The 26,482-nt window shown below is 46.2% G+C and overlaps 2 protein-coding genes across 6 annotated transcripts in view; one reads left to right on the top strand and one right to left on the bottom strand.

The window, feature by feature from the left end:
• The window catches only part of CCDC146 (coiled-coil domain containing 146), a 127,317-nt gene extending 107,076 nt beyond the window's left edge, over positions 1-20,241 (bottom strand). For 4 of the 5 annotated variants that reach the window (XM_073328559.1, XM_073328561.1, XM_073328563.1 and 1 more), the window contains exons 1-2: positions 20,164-20,241; positions 355-516 (exon numbers count right to left, since the gene is read on the bottom strand). In XM_073328559.1, coding sequence (XP_073184660.1) covers positions 355-504 — 150 coding nt within the window. In that variant the 5' untranslated portion in view covers positions 505-516; positions 20,164-20,241. Of the gene's footprint in view, positions 1-354; positions 517-20,163 lie in introns of those variants that run through there. The other variant, XM_073328560.1, reaches the window with a different exon arrangement.
• Positions 20,242-20,524: 283 nt separating this feature from the next.
• FAM185A (family with sequence similarity 185 member A) overlaps positions 20,525-26,482 on the top strand; it is a 77,418-nt gene continuing 71,460 nt past the window's right edge. The window contains exons 1-2 of the mRNA XM_073328557.1: positions 20,525-21,256; positions 23,275-23,384. Coding sequence (XP_073184658.1) covers positions 20,785-21,256; positions 23,275-23,384 — 582 coding nt within the window. The 5' untranslated portion in view covers positions 20,525-20,784. The remainder of the gene's footprint in view (positions 21,257-23,274; positions 23,385-26,482) is intronic.

The following is a 26,482-nucleotide window of genomic DNA, read 5'->3' as shown; positions in this document are numbered from 1 at the left end:
ATGAAGTCCTCTTTTAACTCCCAGAAGAAGTTCAGTATGGGCAACCGCAGTGCAAGCTTTTTCCAGCCCAAACAACTCTGACCGTGAGACACCACCTTTATTATGGAGCGCAAATCTGTCTCCATCTCCCATTAATCCTTGACATCTCCACCAAAACTGCCAACACCAGATCTTCTTGTTGTGGTTGTTTTTGTGATGTGGGTCCCTATCCATTAGGAAACTGAGAAGAACACCAACTTGTTTCACATAGGCCAAACAACAAAAAATGGTAACAACTTTCAGTTGCTACCAACAGTTATTGGATTTCAGACTAACTATTAACACTTGTATTCTAGAAAGCTAGGCATACAGTACCTCATCTAGAAACTGAAATGCAGGACTTGCAGTTACATCAATGGATCCCTCATCTTGGATATTAATTGATGGAGGTATGGCATAAATAGGCTCCTTTTTCTCTGTTTCTGAGTCACTGGAACTGGAACTTTCTTCACCAGCATCACTCATTTTTTCAAAGTTCTGTGAAGTAATAAAAATACCAATATTCAGCATTTACAAATCTTTAGAAACACACACTATGCAAGTAGGGTTAGGTTTATTCCTGGAGGTTTCATCATATGACATAATCTTTCATTAAAAATCTTTAATTCCTGGAGACTCCAGGACAATCCTGGAGGGTTGGCAACCACATATGCAGGAGATGAAGAAAACGAAGATATAATGTGAGTTGGAATGAGACCTGTGTTCAAATAAAGAAAATTACACAATGATCATTTTCAGAGGTTTGCCTTAATGAAAGCTGTAAAGAGACTGTGTCCCACTCTATGGTATAAATGCTATAAAACCCTTCTAATGGTTTAGTTACGCCATAATTCTGTAGATAGAAGACAATCCTCCTTAAAGCACAGTCAGAGTCAAACGTTTTGAGAGCTATGCCTTCACCTCTTTATTAGCATTATCCTATAAAGTGCAGAGAGTCCTCACCTCCAAGTGACTTGAGGCAGTGGAGAGGCATTTGTAGGCCAGATTTACAATTTTTTGCCAGCATAGCTATGTTGGCTAGGAGTAGAGAGGGGGACAAAAATCACACCCCAATCAATATAGCTATGCAAGCAAAATCACCTGCATAAATAAAATGTATAGTGGTAAAGAGTCCTTTTAATGGTATAGATTGTTGTGTAAGGAGATGGTTTAGGTCCTTTTACTGGTATATGCTGTACAGTTATACCAGCAAAGTCTTTATAGTATAGACTAGTGCTTTGATTCAAATTGCTATAATTCAAGAAGCTTTTCAGACGTTTGTTTCTTCTTGAGCTGTAGGAAGAGATTTGATTGGTTGGAGTCATAAAAAGTAGGCTCTATCTGGCTGATGGTGAATACTGGGAGGAGTTTGACTCTACTGTTAGTATGTCAAAACACATCAGAGTGAGTTTGATGACTGACAAAAAAAATTGTCATTGAGATTGTTGTCAAGACTCAATTATATTTATTTTTCTGTAGTTAAGGAATTACCATGTGTTAAAGAGGAGTCTCTCACTAAATACATTTTATTATCATATCATACTATTTTGTGACCTGTTCATATTTTTTCCATGTTAGATCTTAATTGTTTTTTCTGTAATGTACATATATTCAGCAGAATAAAGTCAGATTATTTTTTGTACTAAAGTAGCTCCTATGGTGGCCTAGTATAGGTATCATAAAAACACAATATAACTGTAAGCGGAGTCAGGATGAGCTCCACCCTGACATCTGGTGGTGAGGTGTGGCAAGTTGTGGAAAAGAACGTCGGGCTGATCTGATTTGTATAGGCACACCCATCCCGCCTAGAAAGAGGCCATAGCTGCCCAAATGGTCACTTTGGCTGCTGTGGGATCCCCAGTGTCTCTGTTATTGGGGCAGGAAGAATAAATTGTTATTACCCTGATTATGGGAATCAAGGACAGTGGAACTGTACTTGGCCTTTTGTATGATGCAGGGACTCACCATCAACTAAGTAGCACTCACTAGGCAAGGGACCTGGGTTCCAAAACTCTGTGAATTGAGAGGGGTATTAGTACTGGGTGGTGTGGGCTCCCTTTGTGAGGGCCTGAAACATCAATTACACCTCTGTCTCTCTCCACTGTGGAATGCCAGAGCTAATTTTGGGGTATTAAGAGTCTAGTTACAGGTACTGTGCTGAATTCACTTTGGCCTTATGGTGCAGCAACACTAAGGCTCCCACTACTACAAGTTGAAATCACTAAAGAGCTAAAATTACTGAGAGCTGAAATCACTGAGCACTGTGCCAAGAAGTGGGGAGCCTGAAGATCTAGAGCGCAGTGGTGCTGTTCGTGGATGGGCTGGCGGAGCGTTCGTGAGACGGCGAGCGGAGCCGTTTGTGAGATGCGGAGCGGAGCCCTGTGGGGCAGTCAGTCAGCTTCAGGTCACGTAAGGTGCCCCTTACCTCTGTCCGCCCCCCCCCCCACACACACACACATGCACATTTTTACCCAGACTGGGGAGTAACACTCTGCAGATGAACTTTTGAACTCTGGGGCTGGACTTTTTGGACTTTGAGTGATTTTTGGATTGCTGGACTCGAGACGTTTGGGTTGTGGGACTCAAGAACCCGAGGGAACGGACGTCGCCAAATTTGCTGGGGTGGGTCTTTGCTCATGGTTTGGTTAATGAACACTAGCTGTGGTGTTTTCCCAATTTAATGCTGATGTTGTTTACCTCATGTTATTAAAGATTCTCTACTACACCGAGACTCTGTGCTTGCGAGAGGGGAAGTATTGCCTCTTTGAGGCGCCCAGAGGTGTGTGTAAGATTTTCCCAGGTCACTGGGTGGGGGCTCAAGCCAGTTTTGCATTTGCTTTGATGAGAGGGAACCCCTGTGTACTGAACGCGGCCCTTGCTGCTATCAACTCGGCCTGGCAGAAGGGTTACATAAGAAGGCAATCTTGCCCCAGAGAGTTTAGGGCTCAAAATATTACATATATCTATAGAGATTTAGTATCACCCTCAAGTCAGTGTAAACAGATCTTCCCTCACAGGATCATGAAATTTACAAACAGGACACAAATATTAAAAACATTACATTATCTCAGCCCAGCCCATGCTTTAGTTTTTATTGGTCCTGCTTTGAGCAGGGGATTGGACTAGATGACCTCCTGAGGGTCTCTTCCAATCCTAATATTTTATGATTCTATGATACTATGATCTTGTCCATAGAGGAATTCTTATGTAGTGAGTAACACCTCAAATAGCAACAATTAATCATGATAATTAAAGGACCAGCAAAAACAATAATACAGAATACATAAACCGAATTACAGTGATCATATCACAGTTAAACATGTTCCCTGTCTGAATAATTTACAACCTAAGCGACTTGTTTCAAAACCACTTATTTGTGCAAGCAGTTCCACTGAATTCAGTGGGCTGGGCTGGCCTCTCACTCAGTAAAACTGCGAGTAGAATGTTAAGAAAGAGGAAAAATTTGAAGATTTCTTGAAGTTTCCCCTCACATTTTTCTGCTGGAGAGGTGCAGGATCATCCCTAAACCAAACAAATCCTACAGAATCCACAAAAGTCCAGGGCCGCCCTAGGGTGACCAAGTGTCCGATTTTCAATCAGAACACCCATCAAAAAGGGATCCTAGCGGCTTCGGTCAGCACTACTGACCAGGCCGTTGACTGTCCAGTTGGTGGCGCCGCGCAGCAGGGCTGACAGGCTCCCTGCTAGCCTCAGCTCTGCAGGCTCCTGGGAAGCAGACGGTATGTCCCTCCCCTGGTTCTTACACATAAGTAGGGGTGGGGAACCTAGGGCATGTGGGCCAGATCCACCAGTGCCCCCGGTTAATTTCATCTGGCCAGCAGGCCCCCCACCCCTCCGCGGGTCAGGGGTCAGGAGCCATGAGCACCGGCTCACCCTGTTGTGGGGGGGAGCTCTGAGTCTCGGCGCCTCCTCGCAGGGCTGGAGCCACTGGGCCTACTCATCTCACTGTGGGGGGAAGCCCCGAGACTCCATGCCTGCCCCCCCACGGGGTTGGAGCCATTGCTCTGGCTCATCCTGCTGCAGGACGAAGCCCCAAGCCTCTATGCTCTCCCCCCCCCCCCCCGGCGGGGCTGTGCCACCTGGTCCCACTGTGGGAGGAAGCCCCGAGCCTCCGCGCCCCGTGGGTGGGTTTCTGGGGGTCAATGGCCTGTGCCAGAAAAAAGGTTCCCCACCCCAGAGCCCACAGCCCCAGCCTGAGCCCTCACTCCCCCCTCCCTGCCGTGACCCAACCCTCTGCCCCAGCCCTGATCCCCCTCCCGCCCTCTGAACTCCTCAGTCTCACCCCCTCCTGCACCCCAGCCCCCTGAGCCAATCCAGTGAAAATGAGTGAGTGAGGGTGGGGAGAGCAAGAAACGGGTGAGGGGGCGGGATGGAGTGAGTGGGGGTGGGGCCTTGGAGAAGGAGTGGGGGCATGGGTGGGGCCTCAGAGGAGGGGCAGGGCAAGGGTGTTTGGTTTTCTGTTAGTAGAAAGTTAGTAACCATACTGCCCAGCCCCACAGAGACAGTGTGCCTTTACACTATCCCTTTATTTCTGTTGCCACTCCTGCTTGGTAGCGTATCTCCAAAGTAATTGTTAAACAAGGGGCTCTCCCTAGTTATGGCTACCTACGGATACCCCATAAAGGGAGGAATCTCTACTATGGATAGGATCCTACAGCCAACCTTACCTTTTATCTGAACTTCCTTAGGGCTAGTCAAGGGATAAGCTGTGTGTTCCCCTTTCCTCCCATCCAGCATGAAATTGCCCATCTCTACTCCTGGCCTTCCCAATCTTCTTACGTTGAAAGGAGACATCTGCATAGAAAGGGGACCCTACATAGGTGGATCTTGGGGCATGATCTGGTCTAATGGTATTACTCATGTGAGTGAAAGTTATTCATGTTCATAAGTCTTTGCAAGATCAGGCCCCAAATTACAAAACATGCAAACACAAGAGAAAACAGCACAATTTCTGAGAAAAGGGAGAAAGTTGGCAAATTACTGAAGAAAAGAAGGGGGTAGGAAAGATTTCTCAAAGAAGTGGCTTTCAAGGAGGTTGTTGTAAGTAATAACATCAAAAAGTTATTATATCTTTCATACACACTGTGACATTGTCTAATTAAAATATAACCATGCAAATCATTATTGTTACCACTATTATATAATTCCAACGAATCTTATACAAAGTGTAACACATGGCCAGAAAGGGTTAAAGAGCTGGCAGGCTAAATAACCCAGAGCCAACCTTTAAAGTCATGTTAGAAAGGTATGCAAATGATAATAAGGGCCATTCGATGCTAGATAGACTAGAACTTTGAAATGAAAACCTATGTTGTTAGAAGTGATATTAATTGTGTGTGTTTACTTATATATGCTAGCCATGGAAACAGACAGTTCCTGTCTGTCACTATAGCTATTGATTCAGAGATGAAACGGGAATATTAATATTTAGATGAATTTGGGGTGCAATGATGTAATAGTCTATATGTCTCTTTAAAGTTTGTGATAAATTGCTTAATGGATAAATTATGTTAATCCATGTAGTTAATTACTGGTGAAGTTTAGGAAACAGAAGGTTACATCAAAAGCCTATTGTTTACCCAGGATTCTATGGTCAAGTGGATGCTAGAAAACTGCATAAAAGACCCTTGGGTCCTGATCCCTTTTATCTTAGATCTGCTTGAGGTTTCATGCAGGGGAAGCCTAAGTCATAAGGACTGATATCCCAGTTCTGACTGGACCACCCTGAATACAAACATTGGACTATAACCTAGAAACTATTTCTGAAAGATCTCTTTGCATCTACAAAGCTCACCATTTTTGCTATGAATTGGAACCTCAAGAATTGAACTCATGTCTGTATGTATATTTATCTTTTAACCTATATTCTCTCTTTTCTTTTTTAATACATGTTAGTTTAGTTAATAAGAATTGACTGTAAGCATGTATTTGGATAAAATCTGGAATATTCATTAACCTAGGAGGTAATGTGTTTGATCCTTTGGGATTGGTAGAACTTTTTATGATGAGTAAGATTTTCATTAATCCTCATCATATTTGACTTGGGTGTCTAGGTGGAGGCCTGAGGCTGAGTTACTTTAAGGGTATTGTGTTGTTGGCTTCTGAGTAACCAGTGAGGTATAATAGGAGCTGTATTGTGCTGGCTTGGTAAATCTAAGTATTGGAATATCCACCAGCTTTGGGTATTGCCTGCCATATTCTTTGCAATTCACCCTAATTGAGTGACCTCAGTTGGCTCCCCCGGGATGCCGGTCACACACACTCTATCCCAAAACACTGTGAAGAGTTCAATAACAGTTACAAATAGTGATAAAATAAAAAGGTATTTAGCCCGAGTCAGTAGTGAATAAAGATCTGAAAATTTGGCTGTATTACATTCCTCCTCTTGTGTTTGGCAAAATCCCATCTTTATAAATGTCCTATTTTACGAATGTAGGTCACCAAGTTTCTGGCATTAGTGGGAGCCAGCTCTACAATACTCTAGGTCAGTGGTTCTCAAACTAGGGCTGCCGCTTGTTCAGGGAAAGTCCCTGGCGGGCCGGGCCGGTTTGTTTACCTGCCGAGTCCGCAGGTTTGGCCGATCGCGGCTCCCACTGGCCGCGGTTCGCTGCTCCAGGCCAATGGGGGCTGCAGCCAGTGGGAGCCGCTCCAGGCCAATGGGGGCGAACCGCGGCCAGTGGGAGCTGCGATTGGCTGAACCTGCAGACTCGGCAGGTAAAAAAACCAGCCCGGCCCACCAGGGGCTTTCCCTGAACAAGCGGCAGCCCTAGTTTGAGAACCACTGCTCTAGGTAACTAGAGGCCCCAGTGAAGACTGCAGAGACCATCCTGCTTGGTTCTGTACAACAGATACTATGAGACAGTGTTTGCCCCTAAAATCTTACAATCTAAATAGACAAGACAGACACAGAAAGTACTATTACCCCCATTTTATAGACAGGGAATTGAGGCACAGAGAGATTAAGTAATTTACCCAAGGTTATATAGAAAATCTATGGCAGAACTGAGAAATGAACCCAGATCTATGGAACTTGAGTCTAGTGCTTTAACCACAGGGTTACCCTGCCTCTCAATTTTACTTTAATTTACAATTTTAAATTATGACATGACATAGTAAGGCTCATATTTGTACCACATTTGCAAAGCACCCACAAGTGTCAGCTTCTGCCATTATGTAAAGTATCTCCTATACAGAGAACATGTGGGTACTCCAAAGCCACTGGGCTGATCTAGGGTCAGGTTCAAGGACATATGCAAGAAGGACTTGAAAACTTTCAATGCTGACAGCACAATCTCGGAAGACGCTGCTAGTAATAGGCTATCCTGGAGGACTGTGCTGCACCAGGGAGTCAAAGAGGTTGAAGAGAGGTGGTGAAAAAAAAAGAAGAGAGCAAAGAAGAAGAGGCAGCAGGTCTCAAGAGCTAGTAGTAACTTCGCTTCAACCTCTGGCCCTGCACTTTACATGTGCATTATCTATGGCAAGGACTGTCACTTGGGTACTGGACTTTTTAGCCACTCATGATGCTGTAGCACAGGGGTGGCCAATCTGAGCCTGGGAAGGAGCCAGAATTTACCAGTGTACATTGCCAAAGAGCCACAGTAATATGTCAGCAGCTCCCCATCTGCTCCCACCATCCACTCCCAGCGTCTCCCACCCACCAGCAGCCCCGCCAATCAGCGCCTCCCCCTCCCTCCTTGCACCTATCGATCAGCTGTTTTGTGGTGTGCAGGAGGCTCTGGGGGGGAGGGGAACGAGCGAGGGCATGGCAGGCTCAGGGGAGGGGGTGGGAAGGGGTGGAATGGGGGCAGGGCCTGTGGCAGAGCCAGGGGTTGAGCAGTGAGCACCCCCACCCCGGCACATTGGAAAGTTGGCGCCTGTAGCTCCAGCCCCGGAGTCGGTGCCTAGACAAGGAGCCACAAATTAACGTCTGAAGAGCTGCATACGGCTCTGGAGCCACAGGTTTGCCACCCCTGCTGTAGCATGACACACAGTAACTGAACTGCTTTGATGCTTACACCATCATCTTCTGAGATGAACAGTTAGCATTCAATTCAATGTAAGTGATCTTTTGTAACACAGTCAAACTTTATATGTAAACTATAATTTCATGTTTTGGATTGTAACTAGCTACAGAATGAGGCTTTAGGATGCAGCTGCTGTTCTCCACACTCTCAATGACATAGCATATTATCTCAGCTGTTGACCCACTGATTGCCAGCCTGCTGTAGTTTTACCACCATTTTGTCTTTTATAGCGCCAAACATTCTCAAGGGCAGATTGTGGCCTTCTGTAAAGGTTCACTTTGTGCTCTGTCCTCTTGTACATCTTTCTGTGTTTTGTCAACAACAGAAGTAAATTCAGGTAAGACTATCTTTTCATCTGCTTCACGATGGCAGTAATGGCTATGCAGAGTACTTAACATTCTGTTGCAGCACTGAGTACTAGTACAGGCCAAATTCGTTGTGCTAGGTGGAACCCACCCACAAATCGGCCGAGCTTGCCATCCCCTCAAACCTATATTGTAGTATGTAATGAATTTTTCCCCCCTAACCTAAAACTGTTTATAATAAATGACAGAAGTCAGGATTAAATTGAAGTGAAATAGATAAACACACTTTTCTTTCAGAGTGGGTTCCAAATCAGTATTTGAAATAGCATAATTCAGATCTCTCAGATAAAAATTCCAGTATCTTCCAACTCAAAAACCAGAGTGCCAAGTCTTGAGATAATGGTCCCCGCCCTTTTTTTTTAGAACTGTTGTCGGGGGAAAAAAACAAACACAAAAGTGTTGTATAATTTACAATTGGCTAATGAAAGGTACGGTGGTCTCTTAGGGCAGTGAAATCTTTGAATGGTAAAATTTAAGCCTGCTTTTAGTGCTGTTTGGAATTCCTTCAAGGATGTTTTGACATTTACAGATAGCTTTAAGCAGCTATATTTGCTTGTGGAAAAAAACAATTTGCTTGCCTCCTTGAGGAGTCAAAACATTGTGAGCCCAATATAAACAGCACAGATGCCAAGACTGAATCCAGGAAGTATTGTACATAAACATGTACACATATTGATAAATAAAATAATTTTCATCTACAAAATGTTAAAATTGCTAAATATATTTATTATCTTCAATGTTGCTGCTGTTCTGTTCAGGTCTCTAAGCCATGCTGAAAGATTTTAAGAAAAAGAAACAAAGGATACATGGAAGAAATTCTAAACAGAGGTGAAGTATCCATGTGTGTGGGAGTGTGTGTGGATATATGGCATTCACACTGTAGGTTGCAGTTCTACTATCTATACCAGGGGTTCTCAACCGTTTTCTTTCTGAGGCCCCCTGAATATGCTATAAAAACTCCACAGCCTATCTGTGCCACAACAACTCTTTTTCTGCATACAAAAGCCAGGGCCAGTGTTAAGGGGTAGCAAGCAGGGCAGTTCCCTGGGGCCCCATGCCTGTGGAGCTAAGCTCCTCACGCTTCGGCTTCAGCTCTGGGTGACAAGGCCCGGGGCAGCGGGGCTTCAGCTTTCTGCCCCAGGCCCCAGTGAGTCTAATGCCGGCCCTGCTTGGTGGACCCCCTGAAATCTGCTTGCGGCCCCCCAGGGGGCCTCGGACCCCTGGTTGAGAACTGCTGATCTAAACTATTCAGGGGGGAAGAACATAACAAAGCTATGTTGTTCTTAAAATGGAAGCAGTTTGTACTGTAGTAAAGGCATATGCCATTCTCCATGGGCCTAATATAAATTTGTAATGAATATATCAATTGCCTCCCAAATACCAGAATTAAAAAGTATCTTGGGAGATACTAGACTTTAAGGGTCACAATGCAAAGCAGAGAAGTTACATTGTATTCCAATATCTAAAAAGTGAAATGTCTAACTCAAATATAAATGAAACTTGGAACGAGTTATAAACTTACATAATGGTTCTACAGTTTTGGAATGTTTTCAGAATACAGATGTACACTGCAGATGCGAGTTTGCCTCCCAGCCTGGGTAGAGCCTTATACTAGCTGGGCTCAAGCTATCATGCTAAAAATAGCAATATGGACATGGCGACTTGAGCTCTCAAGTCTAGCTCCAGCCCAGGCTGCAATGTCCATACTGCAATTGTTAGCCTGATAGCTGGAGTGCCACTAGCGATAGCTCAAGCCCTGCTAGAGTCAGTCTGTCTACCCAAGTAGGGAGATTTTCTCCTAGTTGCAGTGTAGACTTACCCAAAGAGGTCAAAACCTTGATCTTTGCACTGAGAAGTGCAAGACAGACAAACGTTTGATCCCTGATGAAGTCAGACACAGAGGTCCAGCCAGTGGAGCAGTTTGCACTAGTGAGTCATAAGTGACTTACCCAAGGCCACATAGAAAGGTCTGTAGCAGTCAAGAACTGAACCCAGATCCTGAGTCCAAGTCCAGTGCCTTAATCACAAGACTTCTTTAGAAAAGAGTTCCGTGGATGAATCAGAATAGAATCAAGGTCTTTCTCTCCTAGCAGTGTTAATTTTTGCAGGACTAACAGGAGTGAAAAACAGTGAAATCTTATTGCAGTTACTCAAATAAGATAAGACCCTGTATATGCAGATGAAGCAGATCTGCTGCTTAAGAAGGTACCATATTTATACATTCTCTCTTCATAGAATTGCCAAATTAAATAGAATTGACAGTCCCTTTAAACTTTCATTCTTCAAATTTAGAAACTGAATTACAGAAACATGTATGCTGAGAAGCACATTTTATTGAATTATTAACAACTGCCAGTCACCTGCACTTGTTGTCTCATAGTAGTAGGAACACAGATTCTTTGCCAGAGTAATACTACATTGTAAATTTTTAGTACTGAAGTAGCACACTAAAGAGATGTCCTCTTTTACTAACTTAAGCTTGTTTAACAATTATGCATTCAAGTTAAATTATATTTGCATAAATTTAGAACACAGAGCCAGATGGTGGAACCATTTACTCATAATGATAAGCAGTTACCATGCAAGCAATCCAGTGGATTTAAATGGGACTACTCATGCAAGTAACTAACTACTCACCAGTATGAGTAAGCAGAGGCGCCAAGGCCCAGGCCCCGCCCCCACTCCATCCCTTCCCCCAAGCCCCGAGCCCACCTCTTCCCAACCCCGCCGCTTCCTGCCCCTCCCCCTGCCTCTTCCTGCCCTCGCTCTTCCCCCTCCCCCAAGCGCATCCTGCATGCCACTGAACAGCTGATTGTGATAGGCAGGAGGTGCTGGGAGGGAGGGGAAGGAGCTGATTGGCAAGGCCTGAAACATAGAAAGCAATCCAAATCACACAGATGGCAATACAACATCTAAAGACTTCAATCCTCAGTACACCAAGAGAATTTCCAAACAGTTGTCAGTGAAAAACCGGCCATATGCACACCTGGAAATGACAACATAAGTGTCAAAGAAGACTGGGAAGCCCTAAAACAGACCATCCATGAGGTTTGCAAGGAATCCATTGGCCTTGCTACCCGCCACCATCAGGACTGGTTTGACAACAACACTGAGATTATAGCCCTTTTGGACCAGAAAAGAAGCTTTCTGTGACTGGCAAAACCAACCACTATCCAGTCAGAAGCAAAGCTTTTTCCATCAGTTCAAAGCTGAAGTTCAAAGAAGGATTCAAGAAATCAAAAAACAAATGGTAGGAAGACAAAGCAAAAGAAATCCAAACATTTGCTGACAGACATGATCTGCAGAGCTTTTTTTGTGAGACAAAGACCCTGTACAGATCAAGCTCATGTGGCCTCATACCTCTGATATCCGAAGATGGTAGTACTCATCTTAAAGATAATGAATCAATCAAAAAGTGCTGGAAGGAACACTACCAAAAGCTTCTAAATCGAGAATCGACTGTGACTGACGACACCATTGACTCCATCCCTCAACACCCAATCATGGAAACTCTTGCCAACCTCCCAACACCTGAGGAGGTCTGCAAAGCAATTAAACAAATTAACATAAGAATGGCCATACTGGGTCAGACCAAAGGTCCATCAAGCCCAGTATCCTGTCTACTGACAGTGGCCAATGCCAGGTGCCCCAGAGGAAGTGAACCTAACAGGTAATGATCAAGTGATCTCTCTCCTGCCATGCATCTCCACCCTCTGACAAACAGAGGCTAGGCACACCATTCCTTACCCATCCTGGCTAATAGCCATTAATGGACTTAACCTCATCTGTACGCAGTATTCAAGATGTGGGCATACCATGGATTTATATAAGGGCAATAAGTTATTCTCAGTCTTACTCTCTATCCCTTTTTTAATAATTCCTAACATCCTGTTTTGACTGCTGCTGCACACTGCGTGGATGTCTTCAGAGAACTATCCACGATGACTCCAAGATCTTTTTCCTGATTAGTTAGTTGTAGCTAAATTAGCCCCCATCACATTGTATGTATAGTTGAGGTTATTTTTTCCATTGTGCATTACTTTACATTTATCCACATTAAATTTGCCATTTTATTGCCCAATCACTTAGTTTTTTGAGATCTTTTTGAAGTTCTTCAGTCTGCTGTGGCCTTAACTATCTGGAGCAGTTTAGTGTCATCTGCAAACTTTGCCACCTCACTGTTTACCCCTTTTTCCAGATCACTTATGAATAAGTTGAATAGGATTGGTCCTAGGACTGACCCTTGGGGAACACCACTAGTTACCCCCAGTGCCAAAATCTTAACAACGGGTTCCCTCCTAACCCCACGAGGGGGTCATTGCCCACCCCTACCCCGTGGGACTCCTGCCACATCTAACCCCCCCACGTTCCTTGACGCCCCCCCCAGGACCCCTGCCCCATCCACCCCCATCCCCTGACTGCCCCCAGAACTGTGCCCATCCCACCCCTAAGAGCCAGAGGCACCTGCTGGGGGGCGAGGTGGGGAGTCCCGGAGGTGCTTACCTGGGGCAGCTCCCAGGAAGCATCCGGCAGGTCCCTCTGGCTCCTAGGGGCAGGGGAGTGTAGCTGGGGGGAGCAGGGGGAGCAGCCGTTCCCCCACAGATCACATCAAAAGTGGCGCCTTAGGCGCTGACTCCCTGGGTGCTCCAGGGCTGGAGCACCCACGGGGAAAATTTGGTGGGTGCAGAGCACCCACTGGCAGCTCCCCGCCCTGCGCCCGGCCCCAGCTCACCTCACCTCTGCTCTGCCTCCTCCCCTGAATGCACCACCCTGCTCTGCTTCTCTACCTGCCCTGGCTTCCCGTGAATCGGCTGTTTGGCAGGAAGCCGGGGAGGGCTGAGAAGCAGGCGGCGGCTTCCCGCTCAGGCCCAGGGAGGCGGAGGTGAGCTGGGGCAGGGAGCGGTTCCCCTGCGTGACCCCCCCCCAGGTTACCTGCTGCGTTGCGGACGGCCCTCCTCGCGCCCCCTCCCCTCCCGCCCCAGCTCACCTCCGCCTCCCTGGGCCTGAGCGGGAAACCACGGCCTGCTTCTCAGCCTGTCCCAGCTTCCCGCACTGAACAGCTGATTGGGGGGCGGAGAAGCAGAATGGGGCAGCGCGTTCAGGGGAGGAGGTGATGGTGGAGTGGAGGTGAGCTGGGGGTGGGGCGGGGAGCTGCCGGTGGGTGCTCTGCACCCACCAAATTTTCCCCTTGGGCGCTCCAGCCCTGGAGCCCCCATGGAGTTGGTTCTAAAAGGGCTTCTAAGTTTAACAACCGGTTCTAGCGAACCGGTGCGAACTGGCTCCAGTTCACCACTGGTTACCCCTCTCCATTCTGAAAATTTACCATTCACCCAGTTTGGTGAGATCACTTTGTAACTCTTCACAGTCTGCTTTCGACTTAACTGTCTTGCATAGTTTTGTATCACCTGCAAATTTTGCAACCTCACTGTTTACCCCTTTTTCCAGATCATTTATGAATATGTTGAATGGTACTGGTCCCAGTACAGACCCCTGGGGGACACCACTATTTATCTCTCTCCATTCTGAAACTGACCATTTATTCCTACCTTTTGTTCCCTGTCTTTTAACCAGTTCTCAATCCATGAAAGGATCTTCCCTCTTATCCCATGACAACTTAATTTACATAAGAGTCTTTGGTGAGGGACCTTGTCAAAGGCTTTCTGAAAATCTAAGTACACTATGTCCACTGGATCCCCCTTGTCCACATGTTTGTTAACCCCTTCAAAGAACTCTAATAGATTAGTAAGACATGATTTCCCTTTACAAAAACCACGTTGACTTTTGCCCAACAATTTATGTTCTTCTATGTGTCTGACAATTTTATTCTTTACTATTGTTTCAACTAATTTGCCTAGTACTGACATTCAACTTACTGGTCTGTAATTGGCAGGATCACCTCTAGAGCCCTTTTTAAATATTGGTGTTACATTAGCTATCCTCCAGTCACTGGGTACAGAAGCTGATTTAAAGGACAGGTTACAAACTATAGTTAACAGTTCCGCAATTTCACATTTGAGTTCTTTCAGAACTCTTGGGTGAATGCCATCTGGTCCTGGTGACTTGTTACTGTTAAGTTTCTCAATTAATTCCAAAACCTCCTCTACTGACACTTCAGTCTGTGACAATTCCTCAGAACTGTCACCTACAAAAGACGGCTCAGGTTGGGGAATCTCCCTAACATCCTCAGCCATGAAGACTGAAGCGAAGAATTCATTTTGTTTCTTTGCAATGACTTTATCGTCTTTAAGTGTTCCTTTTGTATCTTGATCGTCCAGGGGCCCCACTGGTTGTTTCACAGTCTTCCTGCTTCTGGTGTACTTAAAAAACATTTTGTTATTACCTTTTGAGTTTTTGGCTAGCTGTTCTTCAGCTCCTTTTTGGCTTTTCTTATTACATTTTTACACTTAATTTGGCAGTGTTTATGCTCCTTTCTATTTACCTCACTAGGATTTGACTTCCACTTTTTAAAAGATGCCTTTTTATCTCTCACTGCTTCTTTTACATGGTTGTTAAGCCACGGTGGCTCTTTTTTAGTTCTTTTACTGAGTTTTTTAATTTGGGGTAAACATTTAAGTTGAGACTCTATCATGGTGTCTTTGAAAAGTGTCCATGCAGCTTGCTGGGATTTCACTCTAGTCACTGTACCTTTTAATTTCTGTTTAACTAACCTCCTCATTTTTGCATAGTTCCCCTTTCTGAAATTAAATGCCACAGTGTTGGGCCATTGAGGTGTTCTTTCCACCACAGGAGTGTTAAATGTTATTATATTATGGTCACTATTTCCAATCGGTCCTGCTATAGTTACCTTTTGGATCAGATCCTGCACTCCACTCAGGACTAAATCGAGAGCTGCCTCTCCCCTTGTGGGTTCCTATACCAGCTGCTCCAAGAAGCAGTCATTTAAAGTATCGAGAAATTTTGAAGAACAATGAATAACAATAAAGCACCAGGTCCTGAAGGCATACCAGCTGAAATACTGAAAGTGGGGGGAGAAACACTGACTAACAAGCTTCACTTTCTGCTCCTCAAAATCTGGCGCACTGAAGAAATCCCTGCTGATTTACGTAATGCTAACATCATCGCCATTTTCAAAAAGGGAGACAGGGCTGACTGCACCAACTATGGAGGCATTGCCCTCCTCTCCATCGCTGTGAAGATTCTTTCTAGAATCTTACTGAGTTGCCTGCTCCCTCTTGCAGACGAAGTACTTCCAGAGTCCCAGTGTTGCTTCAGACCATCACGAGGCACAACCGACATGATTTTCGCAGAGAGGCAGGAAAAATGTCAAGAACAACACCAGGAGCTGTATACGGCCTTTATCAATCTGACCAAAGTCTTCGACTCTGTGAACCATGAGGCTCTATGGAAAATCATGTCAAAGTTTGGCAAATTTATCACCACTGTAAGCCTCCTCCATGACCAGATGACTGTCTCCATCCTGTGCAGCGGCTCTACCTCTGAGCCCTTTGTCATCCAAACTGGCGTAAAACAAGGTTGTGTACTGGCACCCCCCCTTTTCTCCATTTTCTTAGCAGCTATGAAAACATTAACCCAAGATCGTCTACCACAGGGCACTGGCATCCAACGCTGGATTCACAGCAACCTCTTCAACCTTTCTTATCTCCATGCCAGAACTAAAGTAATATTGGCAAAAATAACTGAACTCCAGTACGCAGATGACTGTGCTGTAGTTGCACACTCAAAGGAGGATCTTCAAACAGCCCTTAATTGCTTCTCTGAAGCTTACAAAAGCCTAGGGCTAACTCTGAACAATGGCCAAACAAAAATTCTCCACCAGCCAGTCCCCAGTCAATCATCAGACCCAGCAAGGAAGATCTATATCGACAAAGAAGAATTGGAAAATGTAGAATACTTTGCTTATTTTGGCAGCCATCTCTCAAAGAGGGCAGACATAGACGTCGAGATTCAGCACAGAATTCGCTGCACCAGCCTTGCCTTTGGCAGACTGTCTCGCCAGGTGTTCAACAATTACAACATTAGAACACATATTAGAATTTGTTTATAAAGCAGTGGTAATCCCAACTCTCCTCTATGACTGTGAGACTTGGGTGACCTACACAAAACACCTGAAAAACCTGGAACACCAGCACTTTCTTTGGAAGATACTCAACATAAAGTGGGAGGATCATTGCAGTAATGTCGGTGTCCTCACAGAGGCCAACATCTTCAGTGTTGAGGCCCTGATTATCCAGCACCAGCTGAGGTGGAGCAAGCACTGTATGCGCATGCCTGATGTACGCTTACCAAAACAACTGCTGTATGCCCAACTCATGAAAGGAAATGGGGAGGCCAAAAGAAATGTTTTAAAGACACCCTCAGGATAAACAGCAAGAGATGTGGCATCAACACCAAACACTGGGAGACAGCAGCCAAGGACAGGGATAATTGGCGAAGATTTGTCAGAGAGGGAATGTCCACTTTTGAGGAAAATCACCCTGCCCTGGTCGCAGAAAAATGCCAGAAAAGAAAGGAAAGACAACTGTTACGCAGCAATCGTGGCCCAACCCTGTCTTCCAACACCACCTGCAATGTCTGCCAACGAGCCTGTGGCTCAAGAATCAGACTCCTCAATCACCAAAGGACCCATGAAAAATAAAACCTGTGAAAGAGGCAAAGAGTCCTATGGCACCTTATCGACTAACAGACGTATTGGAGCATGAGCTTTCGTGGGTGAATACCCACTTCGTCGGATGCATCTGTTAGTCTATAAGGTGCCACAGGACTCTTTGCTGCTTTTACAGATCCAGACTAACACGGCTACCCCTCTGAAGTTGTGAAAGAGATCATCCTCGATCTCGAGGGATCGCCTACGAATTTAAGTATCACTAACAATGGGTAAATCCAGAAGTTACACCTATACCTATTATTAATAGTATTAAGCCCCTTAACCCCCGAAAATAGAAGTCAAAGGTGCCTCTGGCTCCTGGCTGAGTAATGGTTTATCTCCCTACCACAACTCCAGCTCTGCCCCCTGATTTCGCTGCGGCATCTAGGACAGACTCCTGCTCTGACCACTAGTTGTCACTGTAATCCACACACCTTCGGGGTGTGCTGTTCTGCCCCATCTACTGGTACCGAGATCACTTAAAGAAAGAGATAAAATGAGTCTGCTCCCAGCCACTTAACTTGCGGATCTTAAACATAAAAAAGAAGCTTACAAGAAGTGGAAGGTTGGACATATGACCAGGGAAGAGTATAAAAATATTGCTCGGGCATGTAGGAATGTTATCAGGAGGGCCAAATCGCACCTGGAGCTGCAGCTAGCCAGAGATGTCAAGAGTAACAAGAAGGGTTTCTTCAGGTATGTTGGCAACAAGAAGAAAGCCAAGGAATGTGTGGGCCCCTTACTGAATGAGGGAGGCAACCTAGTGACAGAGGATGTGGAAAAAGCTAATGTACTCAATGCTTTTTTTGCCTCTGTTTTCACTAACAAGGTCAGCTCCCAGACTGCTGCGCTGGGCATCACAAAATGCGGAAGAGATGGCCAGCCCTCTGTGGAGATAGAGGCGGTTAGGGACTATTTAGAAAAGCTGGACGTGCACAAGTCCATGGGGCCGGACGAGTTGCATCCGAGAGTGCTGAAGGAATTGGCGGCTGTGATTGCAGAGCCACTGGCCATTATCTTTGAAAACTCGTGGCGAACCGGGGAAGTCCCGGATGACTGGAAAAAGGCTAATGTAGTGCCAATCTTTAAAAAAGGGAAGAAGGAAGATCCTGGGAACTACAGGCCAGTCAGCCTCACCTCAGTCCCTGGAAAAATCATGGAGCAGGTCCTCAAAGAATCAATCCTGAAGCACTTGCATGAGAGGAAAGTGATCAGGAACAGCCAGCATGGATTCACCAAGGGAAGGTCATGCCTGACTAATCTAATCGCCTTTTATGATGAGATTACTGGTTCTGTGGATGAAGGGAAAGCAGTGGATGTATTGTTTCTTGACTTTAGCAAAGCTTTTGACACAAAAAGAAAAGGAGTACTTGTGGCACCTTAGAGACTAACCAATTTATTTGAGCATGAGCTTTCGTGAGCTACAGCTCACTTCATCAGATGTTTACCGTGGAAACTGCAGCAGACTTTATATACACACAGAAATCATGTGACACAGTCTCCCATAGTATTCTTGTCAGCAAGTTAAGGAAGTATGGGCTGGATGAATGCACTATAAGGTGGGTAGAAAGCTGGCTAAATTGTCGGGCTCAACGGGTAGTGATCAATGGCTCCATGACACAGTCTCCCATAGTATTCTTGTCAGCAAGTTAAGGAAGTATGGGCTGGATGAATGCACTATAAGGTGGGTAGAAAGCTGGCTAAATTGTCGGGCTCAACGGGTAGTGATCAATGGCTCCATGTCTAGTTGGCAGCCGGTATCAAGTGGAGTGCCCCAAGGGTCGGTCCTGGGGCCGGTTTTATTCAATATCTTCATAAATGATCTGGAGGATGGTGTGGATTGCACTCTCAGCAAATTTGCGGATGATACTAAACTGGGAGGAGTGGTAGATACGCTGGAGGGGAGGGATAGGATACAGAAGGACCTAGACCAATTGGAAGATTGGGCCAAAAGGAATCTGATGAGGTTCAATAAGGATAAGTGCAGGGTCCTGCACTTAGGACGGAAGAACCCAATGCACAGCTACAGACTAGGGACCGAATGGCTAGGCAGCAGTTCTGCAGAAAAGGACCTAGGGGTGACAGTGGACGAGAAGCTGGATATGAGTCAGCAGTGTGCCCTTGTTGCCAAGAAGGCCAATGGCATTTTGGGATGTATAAGTAGGGGCATAGCGAGCAGATCGAGGGACGTGATCGTTCCCCTCTATTCGACATTGGTGAGGCCTCATCTGGAGTACTGTGTCCAGTTTTGGGCCCCACACTTCAAGAAGGATGTGGATAAATTGGAGAGAGTCCAGCGAAGGGCAACAAAAATGATTAGGGGACTGGAACACATGACTTATGAGGAGAGGCTGAGGGAGCTGGGATTGTTTAGCCTGCAGAAGAGAAGAATGAGGGGGGATTTGATAGCTGCTTTCAACTACCTGAAAGGGGGTTCCAAAGAGGATGGCTCTAGACTGTTCTCAATGGTAGCAGATGACAGAACGAGGAGTAATGGTCTCAAGTTGCAGTGGGGGAGGTTTAGATTGGATATTAGGAAAAACTTTTTCACTAAGAGGGTGGTGAAACACTGGAATGCGTTGCCTAGGGAGGTGGTGGAATCTCCTTCCTTAGAGGTTTTTAAGGTCAGGCTTGACAAAGCCCTGGCTGGGATGATTTAACTGGGAATTGGTCCTGCTTTGAGCAGGGGGTTGGACTAGATGACCTTCTGGGGTCCCTTCCAACCCTGATATTCTATGATTCTATGATTCATGCTTTAAGCTGCAGGTTCGATCCCGCCTGCCGACGACTGGGGTCTGTCAGGGTTACATCATGTATGTTGGCCTGTAACACCACCCCCGGTGCGCCCCCCAGGAAATTCGTACCCTCACCGAGCTACCCATGGTGCCCACCCCATGCATCTCGCCACACTGCCAGGGCGTGCGCCCCCTTGCACAGTGCACCTCTCCACGCGTGCCCCACACAGTGCGATCCCCTCCCGCAAATACCTCACGGCTCCCGCACCCCAGCCCCCGCTTCTTTTTAGCCAGCGTCTCTCCCCCTCGCGGGCCCAGCCGCTGGGCTGAGGCGTCTGTGCCACCCGGGGCTCCTCTTGCCTGATGTTTCCTACCCAGTCAGGTTCCTCCTCCGGGGCGTTTTGTTCCCCCTAGCAGCTGCCCGGCAGCCTCGAGCCGCGTGTTCACCACCCCCAGAGCGTCTCGGGTCGCCATGGAGACACAGCCCCCTCCCCCCCCCACCCGCCGCACAGCCTCGCTACCTTCCTTCTCCCTCACTTCTGATTGGTGACAACGTCTCCCCCTCTGTCCAATAGGAGCAGAACACGGAAACCCGTGGTTCGTGGACAGAGAATTAAGGGCGGCTGAGGGGTTGTGATGTAGCCCGCTGGGATTTGTAGTTCATCCTTCTTCCTTTCTCTATGAAGTTGCTGTGGCTCCGAACTACAAGTCCCAGCAGCCACATCGGCTAAAGGGAGGTGGGGAGCTGCCCGCCTGACCCTGGCCGGGGACCTGTTCGCCACCCCCTCCGCCCGCTGCGAGTTATGTGCGGGAGCTGCGGGTGGGGTCCCCTCCTATGAGCTGTGCGCCCCGGCCCTCGGCCAGGGCGGGCCCCATAGCCCGTCCCTGCGGTGCCCGGTGGGGGGCAGACCCCACCCCCGCCCGCGGTGCCCCGTTCCCATAAGCCGCACCCCGCGCGGAGAAGGGCGCCATCGCCGGCATCAAAGCTGGGCAATATGCGGCCCCCCTGCCCGGGCTGGTGGCACCTGGGGGTGAGGGTGGCAGGTGTCCCGCGAGGGCTGTTGAGCAGCGGCGGCCCCGGGCGAGGGGCGAGGGGCGGCAGCTGGTCGCGCTCTGCCCTGTTCGTGACGGGCCCCTGCAGCGGCTGCGGGAGCCCGGCGGGCCCCGAGGCGGGCAAGAAGAGGGGCAATAAGCCCCTCAAGGAGTGGACGCTGATTGTCAGCCCGTTCGGCCAGCTGAAGGTGCGGCTGCCCTGCCACGTTACCGTGCGCCCCCTGGACCCGCTCCGCTACCCGGCCGCGGACAGAGCGCTGGTCACTGTCAGCGGGGTGGACAGCAGCCTGCCCCAGGGTGTGGACCTGGATCGCCTGCAGGTGAAGTACGACGAGGCGCTGAAGGAGATGGCGATTGTCTCCGACCACGTGGACAGCAAGGCCGCTGTTGTTGTGAAGACACCTATGAAGTTTGGTATGTGAGGTGTAGCTGGTTCAGATGTAGTTTTCTGTTGTAGTTGAGGTGTGGGTATGTGCCCTGTGTGTCCAATCCCTGTTCTCCCGCACAGTGAGACATGCACCTGTGTCTCCCTGGGTTCAGGCCTCTCCTGACCTCCCTTCTTGTAAGACTGACAGTGCTGTTGCAATAGTGCCAACCTCAGGCACTCAAAAACCATGAGTCATGTTCTCCACAAAATCATGAAACTTTTTTTAAAGGGTTCCTTTTCTTTTCCTGTTGGTTTCATGGAATCACAGAATCATAGAAGATTAGGGTTGGAAGAGAGGCTTTAGGGTACACTGAAGCTTCTTATTTTCAAACTTTTCTGTGCAACCATAGGGGCTAGAAATGTACATTTTTATTTGAATGAAAACGGAGATATACATGCCATCTTTTGATTCCAGCAGCTGAAGCGGTAAGAAAAACACCAGGTATTATGAGAGTTGGCAACACATCAGCAGGGGTTGATGTTGTTTTCTAGCTGAACTGGCGATACTACTGATAGTTGGCTGTGCACACTTGCAGTTCACGGATTTTTCGCACCAGATGTGGTACATGCAGCCAACCCTCCAACACAACCTCCAATGGAGTCAGAGTCATGAGCTCTACTAGCTTGTGTTTTTTTGGGTGTCCCATCTCACCGGTTACAAAAACTGGAAGACAACAGTGTTTGCAGTCATAGAGACAGGAATGCCAGGAGAGGCCTCTTCTTTTCCAGTACAATTCCTATGTCATCCCTTAGCAGTGAGAAACTCCCTCTGAATCCAGACAGTGCTGTGAGTACAAATCCTACAGACAGCTCAGCTGTACTGCCCAGTCTTGCTGGAATATGTTTAATAGTGGTGGTGCTGAAAGCCAGATCCCTTACCCCCTGTCCGCGCCCCCTCCCCCAGAGCTGGGGCCGGGAGCAGGGCCGTGTCTCCGGGAAGGGGGAACCCGGACAGGGCTAAGGGGGCCAAGGCTGTGGTCACAGCAGGGGGGTGAGGGGGTGTGGTAGCTGCATGCAGGGCCAGAAGCAGAGGCGCGGGTCCAGTGGCCAGGACCCTCAGGCACAGGGTGAGTAGCTGTGTGCAGGGCCAGAAGCGGAGGCGTGGGGCCAGTGGCTGCATGGGGGGCCAGAAAAGGAGCCGTGGGGCCAGTGGCCAGGACCCCCGGGCATGGGGCCAGGACCCAGTGTGCGGGGCCAGGAGCGGAGCCCCATGTAAAACCTGGTGGGTGCTGCAGCACCCCCCCCCCCCGCCCGCACCTCTAGTGTCCGTGCCTATGGTACTACCACCAAATGTGGTAGTTGCTAACCAGGCTTGGGCCAATAGCCATATTACTCCTTAACTGCTTTGCACCAGAGATGAACCCCAAATTTCAGCTAGGCCCAAGGGCTGTTATGTGCCTAAATTCATAAATGTTTGAGGCACTCACACTACTGAAATAAGTACCATAAATGCCTGTTAAACAATATGCAAACATCTTTTTCATAGGCTAATACCTTCTCCCTATACTTACTCTGCAGATACGTTAGTCAATGTACTGATTTCCCTGTGCCCCTTCTGCCGCACGTACACACACTGTATATATAGACAATATTTGTTATCTGAAATTTGAAGTGTACTTTTGAGATCATAGGAATGGCATGTTTTGAGATGATTGAAAATTTCAGATGGAGGCATACTCTGTGGATTATTCCCTCTTCCCCAGGAGGCTATAATCCTGTATTGGCTATACTGCCTCTTTTAACAATCTCAGAAGTTGGAGGGTATTTAGGCTTGCAATATTATCAGTTTATCAAGGAAAATCATGTAAAATAACTCTGGGCTAACAGTGAAACAGAAAGTGACCGAGCTTTGGAAGATGTGGTTGTAGAGTATTTTCAGTGACTGCTCTGTTTTTCTTCTACGTGTAATTATTGTAGATTGAGACCAGATATTACAGTGTTTTAGAACTGTTATTTGTTTCTCTTTAGCACTAAGAGAGCCCCATTTTTGCTTTCACTATTCTAGATTTGGATATCAAGACATCAGGAACTGGCTGTGTGAAGATTCAGAAAATAGACTGTGATAGCTGCAGAGTAGAAACTGAGAAGGGGACTAGCATTTTACAGTCAATAAAGGTACAAAGAGCTCTTCTTCCTCTATACTCATTATTTTAAAGGCAACTGTTTATTATGGAATACAGTATTATAAGGCCAGAATCTAGTCTTGAAGACATGGTATGCAGTGCACATGCAAGAACACTTGCAGATGTTACAATAGCTGATTTCATTGTTTTTTAGTGCACTGATTACAATATGCAAGTTAATAATCACAGATTGCTTGAGACAATGAAGTGCTGAGCGCCCTCAACAACAATTCAAGCCAGTAGGCCAAAATCTGTTCTCCCAAAAGTCAATGTCAAAATTGGCCTTGACTTCAGTGAGTGAAGGCTAAACCCGGTTGTGAGTTAAGGGTGTGCAGCATCTTCCAGGAGGAGCTTGGTCCCTCCCACGATCAGCCTATGATGTTTTTGTTTAAATTAGTAACAAGGAGAGTTTTCTTTTGGATCCTTAGTTTTTGTTGTTGAGATCATTATATTTCTCTTGACTTCTCAAGTTAATTCAATTAATCACTATCACACACATGCCCTCTGGATAAGTTTTCAGCCATAGATTTGTATATAACTTTCCAGCTAAATTGCTGACATTAATATTACCGATAAATACCATACATTGTGTTGACATGACCCCTTTTTACCCCAAAGATTTCAGACTTCTCTGCACAGTACGCTTTTGGACTCATAGTGGGTCCAACTCTGCTGTAAATCAGGATTAATTTCACTTAAATCAATTGAATAGTATAATTCATAGTATAAAATAGTATAAAAATTAATGTAATTCAAGGGAGAATTGGTCCCAGAATGTGTTTTCAGACACATTCACTTCTACCTATTTTTGGTAGCCAAAAATGCAAAAAAGAGAGAGTTACTTTAATTTCAGTGGTAGACAGTCAGGCCCTTAATGGGAGATTTGTCATTAACTTCAAACGGGATCGGGTCCTACACTGACCAAGCTTTTTAAAAGCTGTGTACCATTTTCCCTCCAGATTCTGCACTATCAGTACTGGACCAGAACCCAATTGTGCTTGGTGCTATACAAACACAGAAAAAAGAGAAGGCCCCTGCCCCAAAGAGCTTATAATCTAACTATAAGACAAGAGACAACAGATGGGTACAGGCAGACAGAGAGGGAACTACATGGAAACAACACAACAGTATTGGTCAGCGTGATGGGCAGTGGTCTCAGCATGCCAGCAGCCTAACAATTGTGAAGATTTTTGTAGGCATCATGGAAAAGAAGAGTTTTAAAGAAGGATAATGAGTTAATTTTGCGTATGTTTACAGGGAGCTTCTCCTAAGTGTGAGAGGCAGTATATGTCTAAAACAAACATTTCAGTTTACTAGAATATAGGAAAACTATAAAGCACTAAATAATATATGAAACAGGATCTGAATGAGCGCTCCCCTTGATATCTAGTGATGCAATGGGGGAAAAGACTTTAGGAGCAAACCATGTTTGCGTAGACGTGCCTAGTCTGCCTAAGTGCGCAGCATGATGGAGCTGCTTTGCCAGAATGATCAATTTTGGCTGGTCTTGGATTACAAATTACTCAAGTATTTGAATGTAGGGGTAATGAAATCTTGTAATCCTTATTGTACAAGTAAAGGGTAGCAGAACTGTTCTTAGCATGTTCTTAGCATGATTGAGGGTTTCCCCTAAACTGAACCTCACTCGCTAAGCAGAGGGTAGGGATGTCAAATCCCAGTGAAGAAGAAAATGGGTTGGGACAGATGTTCCTACTTGATGATATGGATGCTGCTCAAAGAGTGCTAATGACAGAGCTGATTAGACTCAATAGAGAGTCCTTGTTTCTGGTTGGTGATTCCTAGAGCTGTCAGGTCTGGGAGCTAAGCTTGAGGGCAGGTCTACACTATAGCCCGAATCCACACTCTGACCCGTCAAAATGACAGTAGATTGCTCTCCAATCAACACCTGTACTCAACTCCCGACAAGAAGAGTAAGGTGCCGTGGACTCTCCATCATAGTTTAGAGTAGCCTTGGGATTTCTCTAATCTGTACCAGCTGACTGAATTCCCCTTGCCATACCTCCCTGGGGGCAAGATGACAATCACTGGAGTATAACACAGGATCCCTCCCCTCTGGACGTGCTTCTGGAATGCACCCTGTGCTAGGGCCTCACTGGAAGAACCTTCAACTGGGGAGATCTGGCTCCTTCATACCACCGTAGCACAGATGGGCCACAGTAGGGGAGAGAACTTGACCTGGAATGTTTTGGGGTTTTTTGTTTTTTGGGGGGTTTTTTTTGGTGGAGTTAATTTAGTAAGAACATAAGAAGGAATCCAAGGACTGGATTCAAACATTTACTAGAATGAAATGTCACTGGACATTTTTATATGACTTTCCTTTTTAAAAAAAAACGTAGCACTAGTTGCATTTACTCTTGCACTACTATGTGTCAACATGGGCACACTCATGCAGACACTAAAGTCCATGGGGCTACTCATGTGAGTAAAATTATTCATGTAAGTGTATGCAGGATCGGGGCTTATGATCCTAGTAAAATTACAACATCTCATTACTTAGTCAAAACACAAATTTAGCTTTTAGCCAATTTTTTAAAGTAGTATTCTGGCAATTAGAAAAAACTTACAAAGTTATATAAGTCTACTGTATTTATGCTGCTGATTTAGAAAATGTCCTATTATAGTAGTTGGAAGAAAGATGATTAGAAGAGTGATAAAGCGATCTTAACTACTTAGAAGTGCATAGTCTACAAGTAACTGAAGTTTAAATTGCATTCTAAGACTGCAGCCCTTCAAAATGATCTACAGAGTCTGAGCCGTATTCCTGCATAGTGTTCCCTTGTCATACGTGGGACTTTGTATCCATGTTCTATTGCCCTCTACTGGATGGAATCGGGAAGTACTTGACTGTGCATTATAGAAATCTTCTGTCTCACTTCGGTGGTCACATGCTATCTACACACCATTGTGATCGTGGAGTGTCATGTTCCTGTTCTAGAAATGGACTAGTTACAGAGCTTGTTTATACACACCAGATATGTTCATCATAAGATCCTTTAATGCTTTGTGAGGTATGGTTGCGGTTTGTTTAAAAAAGATATTTTACACAAAATGTCACCTAGTAGCTAAACA

Source organism: Lepidochelys kempii, chromosome 1, assembly GCF_965140265.1.
Source record: "Lepidochelys kempii isolate rLepKem1 chromosome 1, rLepKem1.hap2, whole genome shotgun sequence".
Lineage (NCBI taxonomy): Eukaryota > Metazoa > Chordata > Testudines > Cheloniidae > Lepidochelys > Lepidochelys kempii.
This window is presented reverse-complemented; position numbering and strand designations above follow the sequence as displayed.